We start from the raw sequence: 22,356 nt of genomic DNA on the forward strand, positions 1-22,356 counted from the left end.
AACGCTTTGTTCTAAATTCTTATCGTGCCATGGTGACTTTTCCAAGTTTTGGTGTGGATTAGTCAATTCATCTTTGCAAAGATCATCGTCAGCAGTACTTTCTAACTTGGCTTCGAAGGGATGAGTTATGTAAAGAGCCGTAGCCTACTGTTAAAACTTTCACCTTCGAAGTAACCGTCAAAGTTCTTTTTAAGGCGTCAAGGGGCTGGCATATTTCGACTTCGAGGTCAGAAATCTCGTTGCGACTTGTAGCCTACTGACTTTCCAATCATCAAATGTTAGAAAATTTGTCTAAATTCCTTTTTGAACTCTTCTACTCCACAGATATAATTTTGTCTGAAAGCCTTAGTTTATGATTCAGTAAATTTACCCCCTCGGTAGGTGAAATTTACCCCGAGGGGGTTAATTTACCCCCGGTTAAGAACCCCTGGCTTATGCGGACAAAAAAAAATTGATTTATTTTGATCAACGACGCACGAGTACACAATAATTGACACGGCGAGAAGAACACAATAAACATAGCTAGGTCAGAGACTTTAAAGAACCGGCCTGCCACGCCCCGTGGAGGCGGAGAGCGGCGTGATTATGGGGTGGCGATGCACCCGGAAGGGAAGTCCACCAGCTTAGGTCGCGGGGGCCAGGCTGGGGAGTCTAGGTATCTGTGGATCGAGAATTTTGTGCGACTCGTCCGCAAAAGTAGAATGGCGGAACGGGCCAGGGAGACGGGTTTTGGTTTCTGCAAACGCAAAAAGGTCAGCTCACGACGGGCCGGGCGACAGAAGTTTTATAAAGCCAGGCAGCGCCCACGTCTCCATCACGTGACCGTAACACAGGTACGTTTGACTCCTATACCCGGTCTGCCCGTAGGCAGAGCGGATAAACTTTGGGGTCTCCCACGAGGAAGAGAAGCTTAGCTACAAGGACGATTCGAATACTCGTGGGAGACGAAAATTATATAAAATCTGGAGCAAAGGCTCAATTAATTGGTGTAAAAAAAGAAGGTATGTGGGAATATATTGTATGCTTTACTTACTGGAAAAGTGGACGTTGAACCAACGAGCACAGATGTGCACTGGCCAGATGTTGAGGCAGGTTCGCCCAGATGGGTCGGGGGAACTAGCGATCGAAGCGTAGATATGACTAGGCTACGTTACCAGGAAAAATATAGAATAGTGGGATGAAACTTTTGAGGTTGCATCGAGTTGATCGGGAAATCATGTTTATCGATGTGTTAAAAGCAACGCGAGGTTGATCCGAGCGGGAAAGAGCAGCATATTGGGAGAAGGTATGTGTGTAATATTCTAAAATATTGAAATATGAAAATACAGATCCAGTGTTGTTAATGATATTACGTCATTGATAGATGATATGAGTCCATTCACGATATGCAATATATACTTAATTCATATATTGCTATTTTATTGATGATGATTGTATTCTTCATTGAGCTGCAGCATGCTGATGAAACGACAATTGTTTACAGATAAATTGATAATGAAACAATGGATTTAACATACTATGACGTCACACAATTACTGGCGGGTTTTGAGGTGGTTTGCTGTCTTGCGCGCTCGGATGCTTACTGCAAAGCTTCTGCTGTTGGGGAATTGAGCTTCTGATCGCTGGAATCGTCTTTTCTATGACGTAGCCTCTCCACGAGTGAGCCCGGCGTTCCAAGCTTTCCAGACACGGAGGGAACCTTCGATTGAGAGGGAGGCCACTTTTCTAGCCACCTCTGCTACCCCACGAGCAGGAACACCCAAGGCCGCCAAAGCCCCAGAGCTCAACGGAGCATAGCTCCCGAGGGAGCCTACGACGAACGGAAGTGACAGGACGTCCCTGCAAGGGCGCTTCCTGTCTTCCAATATGTTTACACATAACTCGCCGTACTTGTCGTGTTTCCTGTCGTCGGCTTTTCGAAGGGAATCCGCGCCGTAGTCGAACGGGCAAGTGACGTCACATACAACCGTGACACCGTTGCAGGACAATGTCAGGGCGCAGATCAGCACCGCCCGCTTCCACGTGTTGTGGAACCGTACTATCTATGGTAAGCAAGGGTTGCCATTCGGCAGGTACATGCTTCACGATCTCCCACAATACTGAATTGTGTCGTTGCGTGACAACAGGCATCACGGTAGGGCAGTGGTTCAATATATGAGGAAGAGTCTCTTCCGCTTTCCCAACACGCGCGACATATGGCAGGTTTATAAGGGCGGCCATGGCTTGGTTTTGATTTCAAGGGAAGTAGGTTTAGGCGGGCTTTATAAGCAAATGCACGGTTCGCGTGATCCAGGAGCTCCGGGCGCCGAGTCCAAGAATTCGAAAATCTGGACAGACAGTGGGCACTGACCGTCTTGCCTTGGTCAGGTTTGGATTCCCACTGTTTCCTCCACCACAAGTCATTGTGTTGGTGGAGAGTTGGAACCACTTTTTTTCTTTGGGGAGGGATGATTTTGGAGCTCCCCGCGGTCAACTCGAGACCGCCATCCGGGCGTGCGGACCAACGTACATTTAGACGACGGGTAGCCGCCGGGACGCGGCACCACAAGCTTTCGCCTGTTGGGCACGGTCGAGAACGGGCACCTTCAGGGGGGGTTCTTATTCAAGTAACTGGCTAGCTGGCACGGGGTAGGATCTGGAGTGCCGAACCTCAGACTGGCACAACGCCTAAGCTGCCCGAAAGCGATGGCAGAGACACGGTCGTCAGGAGACATCAGCATCTTGAAGGCCTGGGCTATCGAAAGCGTGTCGCTTTCGCGACACAGATTCAACACACCAAAGCCCCCCGATGCAGGCTTACAGTAAAAGAAAGCGCTGCACGCCCACCTGGGAAGACGCCACACCACCTTCAAACACTGCAATACCAGTCGATCGAGCTTCAGAAGCTCATACTGTCTGAAGCACCGCACTCGCAGATGGTATGACGCGGACGGAAGAATGATAGAAGTAAGTGCCAGAAGTTTCTGGCTTGGAGTGAGGAAATATTTTTGTGTTTCTCCAGGGTGGAGATGAAAGGTTGGGTAAGGGACGCATCCGAGGCGTAACCGGTTCGAGCGCCAAGATATTTGTACGTTTCGCCTTTTGGGATGACTCGGATTTCGTCCCGGGCTAGGGAGAAAGGTTCCGGGTCGACCCGCAAACGGGACGCCGACGCTTTCCTATAGGATAAGGTGCCACACTTGCGTGGGTTGAACCGTAGCCCGGACCAGGAAGAGAAGGGATCAGTAGTAGATAAGAGGGAGATCATCTGCTCGCGATCGGAAGAAACGAGACAGATGTCGTCTGCATATGCCATACAACGTACTTTGATGTCTTCTTTAGCAGGCAGGTTGTAGCCGCAATCCGTTTTGTCACGAACGGCCTTGAAGAGCACCTCGATGACCAAATTGAATAGCAGCCCAGACAACGGGCAGCCCTGACGGACTCTCCGCCCCACAGGGATACGGTCGGTTTCACCATTGCCACAGCGGACGGTGCAGGTGTTGGCGACGTATATGTCGAAGATGCACTCAATAAGGTCTGTGGGGGCGTCGAAATGACGCAGGACCTCGGCTATGCATTCGTGCCGGACACTGCCAAAGGCGTTTCGAATGTCTAGAAACGCAACCGACACAGGCCTTTTGCGTGACTGTGCATTCGAAAGGATGGTGTCGAGCATGAACACATGCTCGTAGACGCCCTCCGTGGGCATGAATCCCTTTTGCTCTCGGCTGATAACATTCCCCTCCACCGCCCATCGCTGCAGGCGTCGGGCCAATACGGCGGCGTAAATCTTATATATGTTTCGGCAGATGGAGACGGGCGCCGCCCGGCGGTCAATTACTGCCGGTTCCAGCGTCCACACGCGACGGGTCGCCCGGCCCGTCGCAGGCCATCTTTCTGGGCAATGCAGAAAGAGCCTGTCTCCCTGGCCCGCTCCGCCATTTTAAATTTGCGGACGGGTCATGTAACGTTTTCGATCCACACTCTCCCTCCACAGGTACCTCGACTCCCCAGCCTGGCCCCCGCGACCTAAGCTGGTGGACTTACCCCTCCGGGTGCATCGTCACCCCTAAATCACGCCGCTCCGCGCCGCCGCGGGGTGTGGCAGGCCGGTTTTCGAAAAGTCTTCGACCTGGCTATGTTTGTTTGTGCTCTCTCGCCGTGTCAATCCTTTGTACCCCTGCGCTGTTGATGCGAATAAAACAGTTTAACACCGGTGTGCACTGTCTGCAGTTATATATATATTATAGATTCTATTTGAATAAGACCTTCTGATGATCCGTTAGGTGAAACAATTTGTAAAGGCTTCAGATAGTAATAACTAGTGCAACCAAAAGTCAATAAAGTCAAAATTTTTCTGCCTTGTTCAAAGTTTATAAAACGACCAGAAACTAAATTTTAGGCTGACACGAAGAGAGGTTTCAAAGTTATTAAGTAAAAAAAAAGTCAAATTTCATGGTTAGGTCAAAATTTTCTTTTAACGTAGTTTTTCTTCTCTCTATTGATATTTTATTAAAGCTACATAGATACTGATTTTTTGTTGCAATTTCTGTTGCTCTTCTGACGTAATAATCTATTTGTTGCAATTTCTGTGGTAATAGTCTAGTTTCGCCCTGCCAAATTGGAAAATGGGACGAGATGATATTTCACCACATTTATATAGCCTGCTGAGGAACTCCCAAGCAACTTCTGTAGTAGTAGTGAGAAGCTTCTCCATTTTAGGAAAAATTTTGGCTAGAGACAGGAATTTCAAAGGCGATAATGTGAAACATTACTTGATGTTGAAGTATAATACTGCAAAACCCTCTCAGTAATTTCGTGATATTTAAAGACACTCCATATTTGTCTTTTGCAGTTTTTCGAGTGATTTTCATTACATGTTCGTTAGCTGTAGTGTCGTTGAGTCTTTCACATTTTTCTTTTATTTTATTAGAAAAAGAAGATATCCTTACCTTACGGTTTGATTTCTAACATGCTTTGTATTTCGCATTTGGGTTGAAAACGCATCAAGTTATTGGTCAAAATTAGGTCAAAATTTGTAAATTATAAAGTCAAAATTTTAAGTTTTTAGGTCAAAAATTTGGTTGCCCTAGTAATAACCATATTTGAATTATATTATATATAAATTATATTCTCTTAATTTTCTACTTTGATCGGCATGTGTCATCCTCATTATAACAGCACATGAATAAAAGTTTGTACACAACCTATATATTCATAACATTGTCGATAAAGGGGGCCCGAACATAAATTGGTAACGGGCACGAGAAATCCTGTCAACGGCCCTGTTGGCGGCCATAGGTTGCCGAGACACGTTATGTCCTAACCTGTCTCGCTTGCACCGACACCTTGTGCAAAATATCCCCAACCCTGCCCATTTGATTGCCACCCATCAGGCCGTAGCAACAAAGAACGTGGCCCCCTCCGAACATAAGTTCGGAGCCCCTTCCAACGCAGAAACTGGAATGTGGTATTTATTTTACACAACATGCAGGGATCATATTAAGTATACACAGTAAAGGGCACAGTTCCGCTAACCGCTAATTAGCGAAGCTATAACGCTTTGGTTAGCGGATTAGCATTTTCGCTAATATTTAGAAATTTTAGTGGACTCGTTGGCGAAAGTAAATTTATTGGAAATCCGCTGATTTTTTTGTTGAAAGCTAACTTTTACATTAGCTGCCCTCACCACTGTGTATAGGCTACATAGGTCTACAGTGACAGTGTGGACATATATTTCATAATTACGCAAAACGCTTCTTTCGAGCCTTGTTCTGCGCAAATTGTAATGGGTCATAGTCCAGGGATTTGGCAATCTTGTTTTCGATGGTAATTGCAAGAGAAGAAAGCCTGTCATCTGCCACGGTTAAGCGCAGGATATTCTTGATCAGTCTCATTCTGCTAATGGTCCTTTCAGCACTGCCGACAGTAACTGGTTTGGTCGGTCAGAAGAATTCTGGTGCAAATGCAAAGATTCGGATATAGCCTATCTCCTGAAGGCTGTTCTTGTACATTAAAAAAAGCTTGCCGTGATAAGTCCTCTCTCTTTTTCGGTAACATAAATAAAACGATTTAATTCCATTTTTCTTTTAATCTTTTTTTTGCAGTGATTGTCCAGTTCCATTGTCCGCCCCGTTAGCACAGTGGTTAGCCTCGTGTCCGCTCAAGACCACGCGGCGCAAGTTCGACTCTCGGGTGTGCGCTTGAGCAACGCATTTCAGGACTGCTCTCCATTCAGCGGCACCTAGTGAATGGAATAATTTCCTGGCAACAACACTTCAATAATCGGAAAACTTCACTCTGCCAATCTCGGTGACCGGCCCTGTGTCAAGAGCCTCTACAAGTATGCGAAACTACCAGGAATAACCAATCAAGGTTTTGTCAGTCCGAGGATAAAGATTCAAAACCAACCAACCCAACCATTTTCTCTGCGACACTTCTACAATAGGGTGGATCAAAAATGGCAAAAAAAAAATTTTTACACCACTTTTTTGTTTTGGACTTGGTGAATGGGGCAATTATTTGATGCTGATGTAGCCTACTCTTTTCGCTGCTCTTGTAATCTAGCAACACAACCTCTGAGTCTGGCGACAAGCACATACGGTAATCTCTTCAGATCAATTTTTTAGCTAATTTTGTCAGGCTTGATACCTCAATGAGTAAAATTGGTCAATATGCTAGCAACGATTAATTTGACTTTGATCAAAAAACACAAGATTCAGCCCAAAATCGATCGGAAAGCACAAGAGCACAAGATCAAAAGTAAAAACACAAGATCTTGTGCTGAAACACAAGCCGTGGCACCAGTGATTTTAGCAATGGTGATAAAACGGTTAATTGTAGCCTATCTGTTTAAACCAGTGGTTCCCAAAGTGGGCGCCAGCGCCCTCTTGGGGGCGTTTGCGACCATGAAGGGGGCGCTGGCTATAAAGTGGGCGATTGGGGGGCGCTGAGGGTAAATCGGGCAGTTACAAGAAGAGGATTGCAAAGCATTTTTTGTCATGTTTTGCTTCAAAGAAATACAAAAGAAGACGGTGACTATTTTATTTATTTTTATTATTTATTTGCGTCAAACAAAGTTGTCCATATCCAAAACAAAAACAACGAAATAATACACAAACTGAAAATGCACAAAGATCACAGAGAGCCACCTTGGATGCCGTCGGTTTAAAAGTTCACTAAATGGGCTATCTACTGTTACAAATTTATATACAATGAGCGTTGGAAGAATTGAAAGTATTCAGAGCGATAAAAACAATCAGATGACATCAGGTCTGATATAAAGCGATTGGAGGAGTGAATGCAACGGTTGATAAACGAAAACATGTTTTTTCTCAATAAAGCATCAAACGTTGTTATATTATACATTACTTGATATTCACGGGCACTGACATAACGAGGCAAGTTGTGCAATATTCTAAAAGAATCATTGTAAGCAACACGTAATCGTTTTATACTAGAAGATCTAAACTTGTTCCACAACTATAAGAGCTCTGTGGCAGATATTTTGGCAATTATGTTGGCAACGTCGCTTCGCAGTGCCTTACAAGTTAGTTGAGGTCGTAACGTAACGCATGGCAATTTGAAGCACTGCGATTAAGCAAATCCGATCTTACAATCCGAGAGTATTTTGATCGAGCGTTCGTCTTGATCTGTCTTTGAAAATTGTTATCAAAGCAATGAATGAAATTATAGCGCACGCTCTGAACAGGGCCCGATTAACCATGAGGCACACGAGGCACAGGCCTCAGGCCCCCTGGTTTTGGGGGCCCCCAATTTTTTTACATTAATACCGTAGGCGTCAATACTTTTATAGGTTTCAAGCAGTGCCGTGTCAAGGGGGAGCCGGATCCCAGGCCCACCATCTCAAGGGGCCCACAAATAATAGATTTTTGCATTTCAGAAAAGTGTTTTTTGAGTTGCTAAAGTTCACTGCATGTACTTGTCCATTAAGAAGATGATTTAGGCCTTTATTATACTAAAACATCTCAAATTTGGGGCCTATTTTACAAATTTGGGCCCTAACTACACTGAAACATCTCTAAAAACACCATTGCTATCTAAAAACAAAGTTAAAATGCGATAAAGTTAGTAACATGTTCTGCAGAAATCTATTGGATGCAATTGAATATATGAATTCAAAAAGGGCCCAATTGCCACAAAGTGTTTTTGGCACAACTGTTTTGATTATTTTGGTCATTTACTTTTGTGGTGAAACTTCGATAATGATTACATGCTTAAACATACTGGTAAGAAGCATCATACCTAAAAAGTTCACTCATTGAGGATTCTGTGGAGAAACTATAGAGAAGTTGAAGTGCAATTGCTGTAGTTGGGCCCATTTCAAAATCAATGGAAAAACTGATAGAGTATTTTTTATGTGTTTACCAATATGTTTGAAAAATCTGGCTGTTTTTTTAAAAGTATCATTTAGAAGACATTGAAAGAAATTGGAAAGCACAAATAGTGAAATAAAAAAAAAAACAACTGGAGGGCCCTTTTGAATTCACATATTCAGATTCTTTTCATCAATAAAAGTGCTTTGTTTTAAAAAATTGTAAGCTGTAAGCAAAATAGCATTTCAGATAGTTTAATTATCATTTTAATTTTAACATTTACAATACCATAATTATAAATATCCTTGACTAGTGATGTTGCGAGCAGGAAAAACCTGTCCTGCACTTTTAGCAGAAACGTTCTTCTGTATTTACTTTTTCTGAATATATGCACATGAAATTGCTCTTATTTTCAAATACCTTATAAGCCTGGCATATCACATGTTGTACGGTACAAAACAAAAATCATTTTTAACACAAGGGACCTGTTTATTCTTGCCACTAACTTAGGCTACCATACCCTAAAAACTTTAATTAACTTGAATACCTACATAAAATTATAAAAGCTTTGCCTTGTAATGAAATAATGTTGAATAAAAATAATTGAACACCTGATCCTCAAAACGCTTTACACTGCTTTTGTTTACAAGTTACCGTACAATCACAAAGTTTTCACCTTGGTTGACAGAACAAGTAATGTTGCCAGATAAAACATAAAAATAGTGAAAAACAATAATGTTATCAGATGACCAAATCTGAATGGAAATTAATAATTTTTACAGCTTTGGTTTTATCCCCAGATTTTATCTGCGCGGTACCGGGCGGCAAAACAGGGCAAAGTTAAAACAGTCAAAATTTTGTGTGGTACGATGGTATGACCGCGTCGTGACCGATAATGTTTCATTGCCAGTATTGGAGCTGGTATACAAGTTCCCCCCCACCCCCCTTGGCAACTCATCACAAAGACAGGACTCAACCAAACAAATAGGGTGAAACTACTTTACCTTTGCTTTACTGTTCACACACTTCCATCCACATGTTTTGGTCAATTCCTCTTTATCATGAGTTGCCAAGGGTGGGGGGACTTGTGTACCAGCTCCCCAGTACTTTTTTTTTATTAGAAATTGTTAACACTTTTGGCTTTCATTCCGAGCAAAGATGTAGCTAAGAAATGATAGACCTGTGTTTGCGGTTACTTACACTTGTGTTGTTTTCTAAACTGGTGAGAAAGTCTATTGAAATGAACCACATTTCCATGTCGATGCAGTGAAAATATACACAATATTATAGGTCTGCTTGACGATAGAGGGCCCAAAATTATTCTGGCCCCGGGGCCCACAAAAGGTTTAACACAGCACTGGTTTCAAGGAACCATTAATAAACTCTGCTAGTTCAAATTCAAATGTAGCCTATATTTTGCTAGTGTTTCCTGTATGAAATTGAAATGAGCTCAGTTGCCAATCTGTTAGAGAGATTTTTCATCCAATAATTTTTGTAATAAGTATAAAAGTGTTCATACTGTTAGAAAGTTGTAGGTAAATTGGCTAAATTAATATTTATGAAGTTATAGTTTTGCTTGAACTATTTTTTAGCCCATATTTCATCATTCGCAGAGACTACATGGCATTGCTTTGAAAGCGATTGCCAACAGGGGCCCCTAAACTTAGCTGTGCCTCGGGCCCCCATGAGCCTTAATCAGGCCCTGGCTCTGAACACACGCTTATTCAAACGATTGTGCCATGAGAATGATGAGGCTTTTGAGCGGTTACTAGGCTACTCCACACCGAAGTACGATGGCTTTCCAAGAGAAATTGCCTTGCACGATTGTATTCGCTGTTTGAAACTATAGTGGAATTTCTACAGAGTTGTGACCCTGGCCTTGCGAATGACGTCCTGGTTGTGAGAAATAATATCGCCTACTTGTCAGACATATTTTCCAAATTTAATGAATTGAAATTATCCCTTCAGGGTAACGAAATAAGCTTGTGTTGTATCAGCGAAATTTAGCTAGACGATAATTTTTCCAATTTTCAAGTTTGCATCAACTTGATACCAGTGACAGAGGCATATCTGATGTTGATGTAGAAACGTACAGCAATCATCTTCAAGAAGTACACAAAGGCATGAAAGTTCGATTCCAGGATGTATTCCCGTTAGAAATCCCTGACTGGACAATCCACCCATTCTGTGATATTTCCGAACATGGAATTCTTGAGGAGGAACTGATAACATTGCAAAGCGATTTTGCACTCAAACCGAAGTTCAATATCTCGTATCAATCGTTCTGACTACAGAACCAAATCAAAGAGAAATACCCTCACGTGTGGAATCGGGTCAAAGTTTTTATCATTGCCTTTTCCAGCTCATACTTGGTGGAGCGTGCTTTCAGTTTCAGTGCCGTGAAAACGCTTCTGGATAACAAAAGAAACCGTCCTGGCTTAGTTAGACGGGAACACTTAAGATTATTCCTATTCAAACTGGAACCCGATATCAAGAGGCCGACGACATTGCACCAACCTCATCCATCTCATTAGAGTTGGACTTTAAGTTGTGATGAATGGAAAATAACTTTGGTTTTACTTTTTTTGTCGAAAGGGGCGTTTGACACTCTGTACGTTGTCCAGGGGGGCGCTATTAAAAAAAAGTTTGGGAAACACTGGTTTAAACCATGGTGGCCTGGTTTAAACACAAGTTGCTTATTATGACATCATAAAGCGCATAAGTGAGTCACACAGTATTTATGCTTTTGACCAATTTTGTGGGAGAGTTTCTCCAACCCGATATTAGGAAAATTAAAACCTTGCGGGGGGCGATCAAAAAATTGTCAATACCAAAAAAAATTTGCATGTATGTTATTATGGGTATTTCGCACCTTTTTGACATACTAGCTTAGAAAAATAAAAAAATTGGATTTTTCGATCCACCCTATTCTACAGGCTGCTGGCGTTGTACAGAAATCAGTGGAGCCGAAGTAGGGGGGGATGGGGGGGATATATCCCCTCCAGTATTTTGGGAGCATCTCCCCCAATAATTCAGAAAAAAAATAGTTGCTATGAAGTTGTAGCCTACTTCGATTTAGTTGTTTGCAAGCATCTCGAATTGCTGTTGTTTTTCTTTTATTGTTGTTTGATCACAGTTCTAAATTGTCTTGGATTTGACGCTAGACAATGAAGGACCTTCATCGAAGGTATTAAGGACGAGTTGGACCTGGCCACTGGCCACGGCACCGCAGTAACGAAGAAACTGCAGAAGTGTATTTGGGACTTGTGCTGATTTTGAAGCCTTTGGCACTTATAGAGCAATTTAGTAGCCTATCACGTTGCAAGGAGAAAAGCTTGACACTGACTCTTGTGACGAGCTGTTGCAGACCCTGAGAATCACTCGAGAGAAATATCGTGATTTGGAGTCTGAGAACAATTACAAAAATGCAGTTTCACTTCCGGAAAAATTTGCTGCTAATTTTATCACGCCTTTGCAAGCACCACGGCAAAGAAGAGTCCCTGAAAGATTGGGTGTAGGCTCGATGGCAGCTACTGTAGACACTCAACCGCATTAAGTTATAAAATACTTTACAATCAGTTCATGGACAGAGTTATCTCTGAACTGACCGAACGGTTTGAAAGTAGCCTGAATTCCGATTCGGCAAAGTATAAAGAACTTGCACGAATTTTCAAGACCGGCTTAGTTCCTGAAATGGTCAAAAATTATCCAGAGCTGAATAGACAATCGATGAGTTATCAAATTGATTCATTCAGCAAGGCAACAGGAGCAAAATCTCTGTACGATGCTAAAAGAGCTTACCAGGCATTGTCCGAGTTGGAAAAACCTCTTTATTCTCAAATATCTCAGCTGATTAAAACTCTCTTTTTGCGCGGTAGGCTCTGCTGCTTGTGAGAGGTCGTTTTCCAGTCTTTGTAGATTGAAAACCTGGCTGAGAAATACTTTGGGACAGGAAAGGTTAAATGCTAGCATTGTTTGCAACATTCAACAAAATATTCTTAATGACATCAACATAAATGACAGTGCTAATGCATTTTCAATGCGCACTACCGTAAGACGCAATTCGGTTGTAACAAGTTCTTGTGATGTGTTTGAAAGTTATTATTTTTGTAATGAATTTGAAGATGTTCTTCCGTAGATTCGATTGTTTTCAGTCTCCTGACTAGTGACTTTGTCCTATAGTGCACTAAGTGTAGTGATTCTAGTGAAGGAGAGGGCAAGAAGAAAAGTGTAACTTCTGTTTTGTTTTTTTGGAAAAACTAAGTATTCATTGGAAAATCATAGGTTCGAATCCCTCTGGAGGTACCAATTTTTCTTTGCTTGTTTTTTAATCTTGCAGCAGTCATTCACAAGAGCACTGGTAGCGCTTTTATCTCCACGATTTCTTGTCTGTATATTATGCTGTTAGCAGCTAATTTACCGAGGTCCGGTGATTGTTTAATAAACTCAATACCAGAACCACTAAAATTGTGTATAAAAGTATGCATCCCCCCCAATGTTCAAAATCGTCTAAAATTTGATAAAATTGTGATTTATCCCCCCCAATCCTCAATTAACTTCGGCACCACTGACAGAAATCCAAACAACTTGTACCACTCCACCAGTTGGTCAAAGCGCAAGGAAGCTGAAGACATGGCCTGATCAGTGAGAACAAGAAAAAATTGCGATTTGAACTTTTCTTCAGCAGAAAGACGACTCGAATCATCAGCACATTGGTAACCAAACATTCTCTTCCTACGTCGTTTTTTGAAAACACCTGCTCAATACCAATAAGCTCTGCTATTTCGCATGCGTTTGTGACCACTTGGTTAGCCTATATCCTGTATTTCGATAGTCTTCCAAAAACTTCGGCGAGGGGCCCTCATTCCTTGCCGGGCCCCCTCCGATCGGAGGGTTCGGAGGGCGGTTGCTACGCCTCTGGGGCGTAGTGAGGCGAGGGAAATAACTTTATTTGCCAATCAGATTCTATAATAGTACGGTACACAATAAACTTACATCACAATAACATACAACTCATAAACAGAGGAACGCTAGGTATAAGTTCGCTCAGTGTTTTTCTAATTCAATCTGATTAGCCAGGAGCAGCGACGACCATTAGCCTATAACCATATAGGCCTACTCTATCAGTCCATTGCATGTTTTCAATGCAAAATCTATCAAAATTACCTAGGTGTTACAAATTTGGCCACTGGTAAGTTTAGAAAACCTTAGCCAGAGTGCGATAAGGCTATATGTTGATTGTTATTAGTAAACAAGGGTTTTTCTTTCAAAAACAAAAACACGGAAATGTCCTACTGCCCTTAAGAAAATTCTTTATACGCCACTAGACGTGTTATTTAACAGACAACATTTACTAAAGGCCAAATAGGTTTCAACTTTATACATGCAAAGCCACGTTACCATGTTGTTGTTTCATGTCAGATAAAATGGCAGTTGATCGATGTTGCATAAGTATTTTGATCTGGCCTTAGGCTATTCGTGAACATACAACAGAGAAAGGTTTTGAGATGGGATATCATTTTTAAGTTTGGGGTGCCCGAATACTGATCCAAAAGCAACGTTCTTGCTTGTAACTAACATGACGTGCCTGTAAGCATACCAGTCACTGAGTCGTAAGTATTGCATAACAAAATTGTCAGTTAGATTGGAGAGCCAACGTTTCTTCACTTGGTAACCGATGTCGTTATTTCAGACAAATGTCCTTGAAAATAATAATAATATGTTTGATAAAGCACTGCGTTCTTCACAAATTTGTGCTTCTCTCAGCATTTTATCAAGAATAGGCTACGGTGTCGCCAAGTGGAGGTATGTATCATTCCAGCCAGCAAATCAGTTCTTTTTGAAATTGATTCAACGTTTGCAGACATTGAATCAATGTAAAAACGGTAGCATAACGCAGTAAAACCGTAGCGATTGTATTCTTTTTTGCCTACGCAGTGAGAGTAAGTCGGGTAATAAACTAATAATTAATGTAATAATATTGTAAACCTGATATAAAACTTTAATAGAGCCCTGTCGCTAAAAGACCTTAAATGGTGTGGTTTTGAATCTTTATCCTCGGACTGACAAAGCCTTGATAGGTTTTTTCTGGTAGTTTCGCACTCTTGTAGACTTGTAGAGGCTCTTGACGTAGGGCCGGTTACCGAGGTTGACAGAGTGAAGTTTCCAATTGTTGAAGTGTTGTTGCCGGGGAATTATTCCATTCACTGGGTGCCGCTGAATGGATTAATGCCACTTAACGTGCGATGCTCAAGCGCACACCCTGAGAGTCGAACTTGCGCCGCGTGATCTTGAGCCGGGCGCGTAACCACTGAGCTAACGAGGGGGACAGTTAATGCTGTAGATCGACAATAAATATAATCATAATATTATTGCGCTATTTTATGAGCAGCTGAATAGAACAAATTCCAGAAATGCGAACGTTTGACCTATTGAAATCAAGATGTCACTTTCCTCTCCACATTAACACAGTTGTATTAAGAACATTTCTGGATGTTTCTCTTAACTTATCACATCCTGTGATTTGTAACTTATATAATAAAATACTTAAACCTGCATATTGCGTGAAAAGTTGTTGTGTGAAAATGTGATCAAGTAACATTATAGTACTGTATAATGCACCATTTTTTGAGCAAAACAAGGTTATTTTTACAAAATTATCAGGGTTTGTTGGCCTGCGAACACTTCCGCATTATCAAATTTGGTCGCCTGGGGAAAAGTTTGGACACCCCTGGGTCACAAGTTGATAAACACAAGAGCAAAAAAAGTGTAGGCTAAACGAAAACTGCATATTTTATTCTTAATCAAAGTAATGTAGCTAAGCCTATGTTTTTTCCTGAGCCAAGTATTTTGTTTTCGTTTTCATGTTATTTGGAAGGATGATGTCAATATCAAGTATAACAGGTTTTACAAGATACGTGTGAGACAACAAATGGCCAATTAAAATCAGGCATTGGCGATGTTAATTTCCAAACACGAATGCAGCGCACGCGAAGTTTTCTGCACTTGCAAATCAGGTTTAATAAAAAATACCGAATACGTTCAAAATCTTACTGAAATTTAGTTTGTTAATTGAGCTTTGATGGAGTTGTCGATCTTGCATCAGAGGATTTAAAGTTTTTGAATCAATCATAAAAAGTAATAACATAGGCGTTTTATGATAAAATTAAAAGCTCAAATAAGATTTTGTAAAACTGTAATTTTTTTTTTCGGCCCAAGACCAAGATTTTTCCAGCCACTTTTGATGGTGCAATACTCTGTCTGTGAAACACCAAAATGCTATTAGCCAGTTCTAAGTGCAATCAGTGGTTCTGTTTGACGATTTGAGTGACGATTCGATTTGCATTGGTACGGGCCCAATTTATTAGAGGCTTTAGACCACTGACGCAGGCCAGGTCAATTTGACAGAGTGTAGTTTCCGATTGTTGTTAAAGTGTTTCTGTCTGTGAATTATTCCATCCACATGCTGCGTCTGATTGAAAAACAACAGAAAATTATGCAGAGCAATGCTCCAACCAATTATTCAATAAAGCTGTGAAACCTTTGAACCAGTGACATTGAGCTTTATACACAGTTTATTTTTCAGTTTAGTTTGTAAAATCAATTTGGTAAAATGTCGTATCTGAAAATAGCACTTCTAGCTTTCTTGGCCGTGTCGTGCTGCAATGGATTACCAAGTAAGTGGAACAGCGCTATTATGATTGCTTTTAATTGTAGGTTATTTCATATCAAATTAGCTTAGCCACGTTCACTCTTGTTTTTGACAAATAGGCTAAATCTATTTGCAATAACCTGCAAGGCTTACATGGGCCGAACTTGGTTTAAGAAAGTACTTATAAGCTATTCTGCGGTTATTAAAAGTCACAGAAAAAAAAAGAAGATATTAAGTGCATTTCCTATTTTTGTACAGTAATTAAAAACAAGAAATAGAGATTCTTGCATGGGCTGCAGTGGCCTGCGTTTGGAAGAGATATCATAAAGTCCAAATATTGGCTAGCCTGCATGCCGTAGCCTATTGTAAATAAACTAAAAATGTAACGGATAGGGGTGAGACTGCAATTTAGGGGTAAGGGTATGTCTTTTCAAAGCAAAATATTTGGAAGTTTGTTTTCAAATCAAAATTTCACGTTTCTTTCTTCACTCTATTAAAATATTCTTTGTGAAATCAAACCGAATGAGAAGGGTCGTTAAGAGGATATTTTGGGCCCTGTGCCAATGAGACTCTTGGGCCCCAAATCAAGTGATTCATATGAAAACACACAGTATCCAAAGAATACGCTGTGTTTTCCTCATGCTTCCGGGCTCTTAAAATTATCCTTGGTCTGGTCCAAAAAGTAAGCTAACCCCTGGACCACCTGTCAACGCTACTGTGTCTGAGTTTCGTGAATAAAACCTATAAGCCTACAAACATTACAACTTTTCATTACAGTAGCCTATGATTTGTCATGTCCGAACGATTAAACATAACGCATCAGTACGTTAACTGAATTCAGTAAGGCACATTTTTTTATCAAACCTGTTTCATAGCCTACAAGCCAGTTTTGCAATCTTTTTATGATGGTAACTAATGTTAGCCTATATATTTTTCTCAGCATTTTCTGGACAGAGCCTTCGAGGACAAGACATGAACGGAGCAGACAGAAGTGGTACACGTTTCAGTGGATCTGATCTTAGAGGAATCAATATGTACGGAACTAACTGTACTAAGTGCGATTTCACTGGTGCCGATAGCCGTGGTGGGAATTTTTATGGAAGCCTTGGCTCTTTCTCTGACTTCAGTGGATCTGATTTCTCCGGCTGTCGATTTTATGGTACAGCGTTTTCAAATTCTCGGTTTGTGGGTGCGGATTTTAGTGGCTCAGCATTTTACGGAGTAGACTTCAGCAAATCTGATTACACGAGTGCGGATTTTTCAGGGAGTATTTTTGTCGGTTCCACCTTTCGTGAGTCTCAGTTTTTTCTCGCTGATTTTAGCGGCACTGAATATCAAAGCTGTGATTTTGGAGATTCTAACTTTACCAGCGCAGACTTCTCAGGTTCGGAAAGAGTGACTTCCGTTTTTCAAGGTGTGGGATTGGAATTTGATGAATAACCAACAAGCGTTCTATGTCACAAATAGCTTATGTAAAGATAAAACTAAAGGGTGGCTTTTTTGCATGAACAAATTTCTTTGAGTTTCATCAGTTCGCCGACTGTTTTTCTTCTCGTAAAAACAAGTAGGCTATATTTGTCTTACAAGAGTCAGTGCGCTTTTTATGTTGTGTTATAATACGCAGGAACTTATTTAAAAATCAATAAAACTGCTATGTCAAAATCATAATTCAGTGAATGCTTGCAACACTTTGTCTTCCGTGATGATGGTCAAAACTAAATTAAGGTCAAGGTTCAAGTTACTGTATATACGCCTAAAGGTGGACACGAAGATTGGCTTCCTTGCCTTCCCGTCCACTTAATCTAAATCTTCAACCACCAGGTGTGTAAGCCTGGATACGACAAAAAAAAGTTACTGTCTCACGTTTAGAAAAACTTTCACATGTTCGCTATTCCACAGTCAAATAAAGAGCAAAACCATCGTTTGCAATCGGTCATTGAAGGTTTGTTTCTTTGTAAACCTTTGACATCTGACTGAGAAAGCCTTTTTAAAAGCTTAATCCTGGCAGTTTCGCATTGCCTACTTGCAGAGTAGAGGCTATGAACCGCTGACGTAGGCCGGATCACCTAGGTTGACCGAGTGAATTGTCTCGCTTATTGAAGGTTTTTGTTGCCTGTATTTTTTCCCATTCACTAGGTGCCGCTGAATGAAGGGTTGTCCTACTAAAACCACGTCACTTAAGCGCACATCCGGAGAGATAAATCACCAAACCAGTTACCGACAGTTGATTACTTTTGCTAAAATCATGTTTATAATCTTTCTTCAGCAAAACTTGATGAATTTTTACATTGTGTGTATCTGCACTCGTCACAGAGGCTTTTAGTGTAGCAGCACATTGAACACGACACAGATCTCATGATGCCAGGTGAGTAGAATAGCCACACCAAGAAACGTAGCTACAAAAGTTGCTTACAAGCAGTGCTGTATTCGAGGGTATACGGCGGTATACGCAGTATAATCTCTGCTTTTTCGAGCAACTAATAGTATACCCTCTGGTTTTCCAAAGAGAGTGCCTGCCTATTAGGGTGGGTCGAAATTTGGACTTTTTCTCCGATTTCATTGCTACAAACTTTTTTTCTTGCGAATAGTCATAAAACGACATTCCTGAAAATTTGAGCTTGATCGGACATCGTCTTCATTTCTAAAAATTGCGATTTATAAAGGTACCTGAAGCGATTTTTTAGAGGCTTGAAAATACATTGTTTTAATTAGGAAGTTGTTTTCACGAGATTTGAAAACGTCATAACTTACTTAGCCTAATTCTTATTGTAAAAAGATGATTTATGCGTCAACAGATTCAGTATAATTAGGAGAATCCAATTCATTGTGTACTGACTCCGCAAAATGATGACGTCATCAATGACGTCATTAAACAGTAATTTGCAAATAACGATAAAACTGATAATTCTACAATACATGCTTCATCTCTAAGTCATTTGATAATGAATTGATGTACTTTCTAAACATAAACATCATGCTGGTGCTTGATGGCGTAATTGATGACGTCATCTACATTATTAAATTACATTTCACTATGATGGCTTCTGGAAAATATTGCGTGTTTCTGATAGATAATGGATCGTTATCAATTAGTTATGATTCGCTTGATTTTAAATAACAATATTGCTTTTTAAAGATTTGTTCCACACTGCCTTTCCGGGTATGCAAAATAGGCATTCTTTTTAACATATTTCAACGCAATGTCTCGAATTTTATCAGGCAAAAGTGAACAGCACTGCAATGATTTAAGGATATGCTTTGGTCCGTCTTTGTACAATGGTTCACATGTTATATTAAACCAACATGAGGCATATTGAATGACTATATGCGCAACAATTATTTTCAAGTTTTCTGCAATGTCACTTGGCAATTTGTGGTCACTGATGTATAGTTTGTAGCAACGTGAAGCGAAAGTTAGCCACCGCGAATGATTTAACGGACCAATCTTTGCGTACATCAGTTTAGATCAAGGGTCTCAAACTCAACTTGCTCTGAGGGCCAAATGAACACTTGTAAATCGACTCGAAGGCCGCACAACACATTTCAGGACTGCTCCCCATTCAGCGGCACCTAATGGATGGAATAATTCCCGACAACAACACTTCAACAATCGAAAAACTTCACTCTGCCAATCTCGGCAACCGGGCCTGCGTCAAAATCCTCTACAAGCATGCGAAACTACCAGGAATAACCTATCAAGGCTTTGTTAGTCCGAGGGTAAAGATTCAAAACAAACCAATAAACAAAATAACACAGTGAAAACGCAATAAAAAAGATACTGTACAGTAGTAAGAACACACCAAGAACATTAGATCGCAAGAAAAATTAGTAAGAACAAAGAGATGGAAAAACACTGTCCAACGCAAAAAAACAAAAAAGAAAAACAAAAAACACGCAAATGTAACGACGGACTTGGAGAGCTAAAATCTTGCGATCAACTTTCAAAAACGCGGTAAAAACTAAACTGTTCAAGAATTGACTTCAGCAAGTGCCAAAGTTACTATTGCAATTATGGCACAATGAGTGAATAAGCAATGTGATTGCGATGTAACAATACGAGTTTCCCGCACGCAAAAATGGCGCGACAGTAGTGTTAAAAAGTCGTCTGAAGTTTGTTGAGCATTTTATCTTTCTATATAGAAAAATATGTACTGTGATTGTGAATTATTTCAAAGTTTAAAAATGCATCGCGGGCCGCACCAAAAGTTTTCGAGGGCCGCATGCGGCCCGCGTGTTTGAGACCCTTGGTTTAGATCAGCGGTTCTCAACCAGTGGGCCATGGCTCACTGGTGGGCCATAGAAGCATTTTGAGTGGGCCACAGACATATTTTAAAAACTGACAGATTTATTGAAACATTTTGTTTCATTTTTGTCACTAGGCTATAGTCAATTTTACACTTGTGTGTTTGTTTAGTTACAATGAATGATGCTGCTGTTTTTAGCTACAAAGTGGCAATCATCATTCTATCTAAGTATTGCAACATACAGTACCGTACAGTTTTACATCAACTCAGTTTTTACAACACTTTATGATGTAATAGACTACTAGTTTGTGGTTACAATTAAGCCATCTTTATAAGCGGTAGCCTTAATTATTGAACTTCTGCAGATCCGCTTTTTAGTAGGCTACGTGCAGCATTTTATTTTGTGGATTATTTGGGGAGGAATTGACAATACAGTACTTGAATCTTTAAGTTTGACAAAAATTACATTAAGTATGCAGCCTACCAGGGGCGCCGAAAGCGGGGGGGGGCAGGGGGGGCGAAAGCCCCCTGCCCTCAACTTTTCTGCGGATGGGGGGGCAGGGGGGCAATGATGCCCTTTTGAGGTCATGTAAGCTACTGCACATTTTGCAATATAACAATTTCTGCTATTCGCTTTTAGCCTAATTATAATCTTTCATTGTTGCCTCAAAATAATATTCACGACACAAAATTCTGTATCACAGTAGGTTACATCATTATAACATAGCATGATGCCCTTCTGTGCCATTGTTCTTTGCCTAAAACTTAAAAAAAAGGCTTTTCAACCACAAAAGTGTCCTTTTTTCATAATCCTGCCCCCCACCCCCCCCCCCCCCCCCCAGTCAAAAATCGTTCCGGCGCCCCTGCAGCCTACATCAATTTTTGATAACAGAAAAGAAAGAGGACAATGCGTATTATGTTGTAAAGTTCTTAGTCATCCAAATTACAAGAAGGATGAAGATGTGAATTTTTTTTAACGAAAAAAAATACTGTGAAGCGTCAGCGCCTGGATTCAACAAGGGGATTCCAGTAACATTCCAAAGGCAATGTTTTGCTGCTTTTTGTTTATAAATCTTTTTTGTAATTTTTTTCTTACATAAAAACTGAATGGGCCACAGAACTTTTATGCAAACAAAAGTGGGCCACGAAAGAAAAAAGGTTGAGAACCACTGGTTTAGATGAAACATAGCCATTTCTAATGGCATTGGTAATCTCGTACAGATACCTTTGATCAGTCGATAGATCTTTTACTATGTGCTCCGGTAGCAAACGATTTCCTGGCCCCATCTTCACAGGCACAAATAAAGGGTTGACTTCTTCAAATTCAACTCTACATAGAAGCTTCCCTATTGGCCCTTTAAATGGTCTGTCACCACTGCTGGTAGGTCTATCTAATGTAGCGAAGACGTGTCGAAGGGGTAACTCGTTGGCTGCATCTGTGCAACATGCATATAAACCAACCCACACGATGACCAAGGCGTTGTTCCAGTCCAGTTATCACACCTGATTTAAATCCAGTGTTTACATTCACGGAATTACACCCAACTACTTTGACACAATGCACCATAGTGTATTATATTTTTTGATGCAGTTCATGAGAGCATTTGTAATATCTTCACTCAGCTGTTCCTGATATTGGACTGACAACAGTTAAATACTGATTTCCAGGTTTCTGATCAACACTGTAGTGTTCTTCGCGAACAAAAATCTTGCCACCTGTTCTTGATGCTATCTTAATAGTTTCATCGTAATAAAGTGGGTGACGTCATCAAATACGTCATCAAGTACCAGCATGATGTTTATGTTTGGAAAGAACATCAATTCATTATCAAATAACTTAGAGATGAAGCATGTAGAATTATCAGTTTTATTGCTACAGTAGAACTCGGTTAATCCGGATTCGGTTAATCCGGATCTTCGCCTAATCCGGATGAAACTGGAAGTACAAATGATTTGTAATCTTTTTCTTAAGAAACAGCTTCGGATTATCCGGATTATTTAATCCGGATCTTCGCCTATTCCGGACAAAAGTTGCGCTTTCTCTATCGCTTTATCCGGATTTTCCAGACAGTTTTGCCATTTTATGCTAAAACGTAACGTGGCTTATTGCGAGAAATTTCTTATCTATTGTTCCGTTAATGTG

At 40.8% G+C, this 22,356-nt stretch overlaps 1 protein-coding gene across 1 annotated transcript; it reads left to right on the forward strand.

Moving 5' to 3' along the window:
* Positions 1–15,890: 15,890 nt before the first annotated feature.
* On the forward strand, positions 15,891–17,862 carry LOC145775973 (uncharacterized). Its single transcript, XM_082587382.1, has 2 exons — positions 15,891–15,994; positions 16,910–17,862. Exons 1-2 carry the CDS (start codon positions 15,931–15,933, stop codon positions 17,407–17,409), a joined length of 564 nt encoding a protein of 187 aa, XP_082443508.1. The 5' UTR covers positions 15,891–15,930; the 3' UTR covers positions 17,410–17,862.
* Positions 17,863–22,356: the final 4,494 nt, after the last annotated feature.

Source organism: Aplidium turbinatum, chromosome 8 (assembly GCF_918807975.1).
Source record: "Aplidium turbinatum chromosome 8, kaAplTurb1.1, whole genome shotgun sequence".
Lineage (NCBI taxonomy): Eukaryota > Metazoa > Chordata > Ascidiacea > Aplousobranchia > Polyclinidae > Aplidium > Aplidium turbinatum.